The sequence below is a fragment of the Typha angustifolia genome, chromosome 3 (genome assembly GCF_048772165.1).
Source record: "Typha angustifolia cultivar Huaian chromosome 3, ASM4877216v1, whole genome shotgun sequence".
NCBI lineage: Eukaryota > Viridiplantae > Streptophyta > Magnoliopsida > Poales > Typhaceae > Typha > Typha angustifolia.
In genome coordinates, this window is record NC_133241.1 from 5660239 (window position 1) to 5663718 (window position 3480).

At 44.7% G+C, this 3480-nt stretch overlaps 1 protein-coding gene across 1 annotated transcript; it reads right to left on the minus strand.

The window, feature by feature from the left end:
- Positions 1–266: 266 nt before the first annotated feature.
- On the minus strand, positions 267–2339 carry LOC140758097 (uncharacterized). Its single transcript, XM_073094126.1, has 2 exons — positions 1473–2339; positions 267–1006 (listed from the first exon to the last, which is right to left on the minus strand). The coding sequence occupies exons 1-2, from the start codon at positions 2276–2278 to the stop codon at positions 382–384; spliced, it is 1431 nt and encodes a 476-aa protein (XP_072950227.1). The 5' UTR covers positions 2279–2339; the 3' UTR covers positions 267–381.
- Between the last annotated feature and the right edge of the window lie 1141 nt (positions 2340–3480).

The window sequence follows — 3480 nt, forward strand, 5'->3', positions numbered from 1 at the left end:
TTTTCTTCGTGTGCTATTTTTTTCGGATTTTTGCGTATTACCACCTACTTATTTGATATTTTGCGAAAAGCACCTTTCTTTTCATATTTTGCAAATCGACCACACCTTGTCAAATAATTTGCAAATAAACCCTTTTTGTGTTACTATCCTCCATGAATAGGATCTAGACATGGTTCTGAATTGAATGGAAAGAGTTTCTTCTCAAAGAAAGATGGGAATGTTGATATTTAGTCTAAGTGCATTCAATCAATTCAATTCACCCTGATACAATGTGAATTCACTCTCAAAACTCAAAATATTACTGAACTCGGAAACTGCTATGAAGGTGAATATTACTGAATTGATAGGTGAGTTTACAAAATGAAAAAAAAAAAATTGACATTATGGGGATATAACACCAAATGCAATAGAAATCAACTCATTTGAGAGCAAGAAGCCATCTGGATCACTCAATCTAATGAATGCAACTCTTTCACCTATATCATAATCGCCACTTAAATGCAACTCGAAATCTTGGGGAGGCAATTCTCCTCCCTCGCCATCCATGGCAACCACAAGACCAGTCTCCACAAATGGCCTGAAGGCTTTGAGCAAAGAGAGGGTCAGAAATTGTCCAAAGAATCTACTGAAACTTTGTACATCTAGTCCTCTTGCTGTTCTAAGAGATAGCATCACAACATCCATTGCCTTATCCTTTGTTTCGACATTAGTTGTGTCAAGACTCACTGTTCCATCTTCCAGCCCCTGGACCCAGTCAGCGTACTCCTTCAATCTTCTCGGCCTCGAGAACCTGACACCACTGATGTAGCTCGCTGACCCAAGACCGAAGCCATAAAATGCTCTATTCTGCCAGTATGTGAGGTTGTGCTTGCACTCATAGCCATCCTTGCAGTAGCTACTGATCTCATAGTGGTTGTAACCAGCTCCCGAGAGCGTTTCAGAAGCCATCTTGTAGAAGCTCGCCGATTGGTCCTCAGTGGGAAGAGGAAATTCTCCTGGACTATACCTGTAAAAGCCAAGTTCAGTGAGCACTTTACGAAATCTCAGAGGTAGCAAGTATTTTCTTAGACCAGCAAAACTAGATAAGAAATCTTGAACACAACTGCTAACTTTTTTAGGATAAAAGATGTAAAGGTTTGCAGTATAATTATTTTAAAGTTGGCGATAAAAGGACCCCAAGAATAGCCTTCCATTGATCTGATAACATTTTTGACCAGTTAAAAATACTTGTTCTTTAAGTGTCTAGAGTCCAGCACTCTGAACCAGAAGAATATTGTCAGAAACTTTAAGAATAGAATTAATAACTTCAGTTGGATAAGGGATATATAATTTAAATAAGTCTAATGATTGTAACGCTTGGCACAAGAATGACTCTAAGAATATGTTTCCATTGATACAAAAGTTCTTGAATAGAAAAATAAGTTTGTCTTTTGAGTTGACACGTTAGAAAGCAGGAATGTAGCATTACTTACAGTTGGCCAAACTTGGTCCCTTGCTCCACCTGCAGATCATAAACAGAGACATGGGTAGGCTGAGCATCCGCGGCACACTTCAAGCTCTGCTCCCACATCTCTGTCGTCTGATGCGGCAGAGATGATATGAGGTCCATGCTCCAGTTCGTCAGCCCATCGCAATTGGACACAATCTCTATAGCTTCATGGACCTCTTTTAAACCATGAGCTCTCCCACAGGCCTGTAGCAGCATTTCTTGAAACGCCTGTACGCCAAGGGACACCCGGTTCACCCCCAGTGCCAGCAGTTCATTCAGCTTCCCCTTGTCGAATGTCCCTGGGTCCATTTCAATCGACATCTCCGGGTTTGCCGACATGCCAAACTTGGATCGCAGCGCATCAAGAACAGATGCAACGAGCCTCGGTGGCACGAGGGACGGTGTGCCGCCACCAAAGAAGATTGTCTCGAGAGGTGGGTAAGTGTCGAATTTTGGTTTGGTGGCCTCGATCTCGCGAAGCAAGAGTTGGATGTAATTGGAGATCCTGGGGTCCTCATCACTGTGCTTGGCCAAGGAGGAGGAGGAGGAGGAGGAGCCAAGAGCGACGATAGGGAAGTCGCAGTAGTGGCAACGTTTTCGGCAGAATGGAAGGTGGATGTAAGCGGAGGTGGGTGGAGTTGGTTTTGGAGTGCGGTCTGTGGAGGAGGAATATTTACAAACAGTTGGTGGGCGATGTGTAGCGGGGGAAAATGAGTGGCAGAGCTTAGCAACTCGAGGCCTTCTAAGGGGGATAGTGTAGGAGAATAGAGGGAAGGTGGATCTCAGCATTTTGATTTATATATTTGAGTATGGATTGGATGTTGGAAAGAGTACGCCGTGGTGAGTTTTATTGGAAGCTAAAGACAGTTGAGATGTTCATACATATAGTATAGTATTTATTGAGAGAAGAGAGCAGAGAATAAGGAGAAGTTAATTCAAGGATTTATTACATTTTTGACCCTCATTTTCACCTTCATTCCCTGGTCTTGTTTCCTCTATCCTTCTTAATTAATCAAAATTATCAAAAGTTGCAGGTGACAAAATGATTATTATACTCCTAAAATTTTACATTTCTTAGGTAATCCATTGAAATGGAACATTTTTTATCCATAGTAAATATTCACTCTCATGGCAAATCAATCACTACAATTGAAACTGTTATAGTCTAGAGGATCGTGTGGTTACAACGGTGGCGACAGCGATTGTGGGATTTATACTAGGCTCGAATTTTGAGAGAATGAGAAGAAGAGAACGAGAGGAAAAAAAGGTGGTTCATATGGCACAAAGAAGAGTAGGGGTGTAAACGAGCCGAGCTTGAGCGAGCCAGCTCTAGCTCAGGCTCGGCTCAGCTCAACTTGAGTCGAGCTCAAGGCGTGTAACAACCCAAGTAGGTTTAAAAATAAAAAAAAAAAACTAATGCTTGCTGGGCACAACGCAACCGGCCACGTTGTGGCCCGCCTCGTGCCCTGTGGTGCGGTGGGGGTGCCACGCACCTCCACCGAGCCACTCTTCTCCACACCGTTGTGACATGTGGAGGTGGGACCTGGCCCACCAGCCACTCCGCCGCCGCCGTGTGACCCACTCTTCCTCTCTCTAATAATCTCTCTCTCTCTTCCCCGCATTCTCTCTCTCTCTCCCTCTAGTCCGTAAACAATTACCGACCACCGGGAAGAGTCGCCGTTGGCCCTTCTGTTCGCTGGTGAGCCTCTCTCTCTTTCTCTCTTTCTCTCTCTCCTCTCTCCTCTCTCCTCTCTCTCTCTCTTTCTCTCTCTCTCTCTCTTGCTCTTGCTCTTCCTCTTTGTCAGTTGCCGTTCTAGACACCGAAGGTTTGAGCCGCCGGCGAGAGGCTGACCGCTGAGTGGCCACCAGCGGCCGTACCCCTCCCCTACGACCCAACCCTCTTCCCCGCTTTCTCCTTCTTCTTCTTCTTCTCCTCCTCCTCTTTCTTCCCTTCTTTCCTCTTAGATTGCACCCTACAAGTGGTGCTGGGC

Bases quoted from the DNA above. Each gene is read 5' to 3' on its own strand.
- LOC140758097 (XM_073094126.1), bottom strand. From the start codon at position 2,278: ATGCTGAGATCCACCTTCCCTCTATTCTCCTACACTATCCCCCTTAGA. The intron at 1,007-1,472 runs GTAAGTAATGCT...TGGCTTTTACAG, and splicing joins GGGACCAAGTTTGGCCAACT to GTATAGTCCAGGAGAATTTC.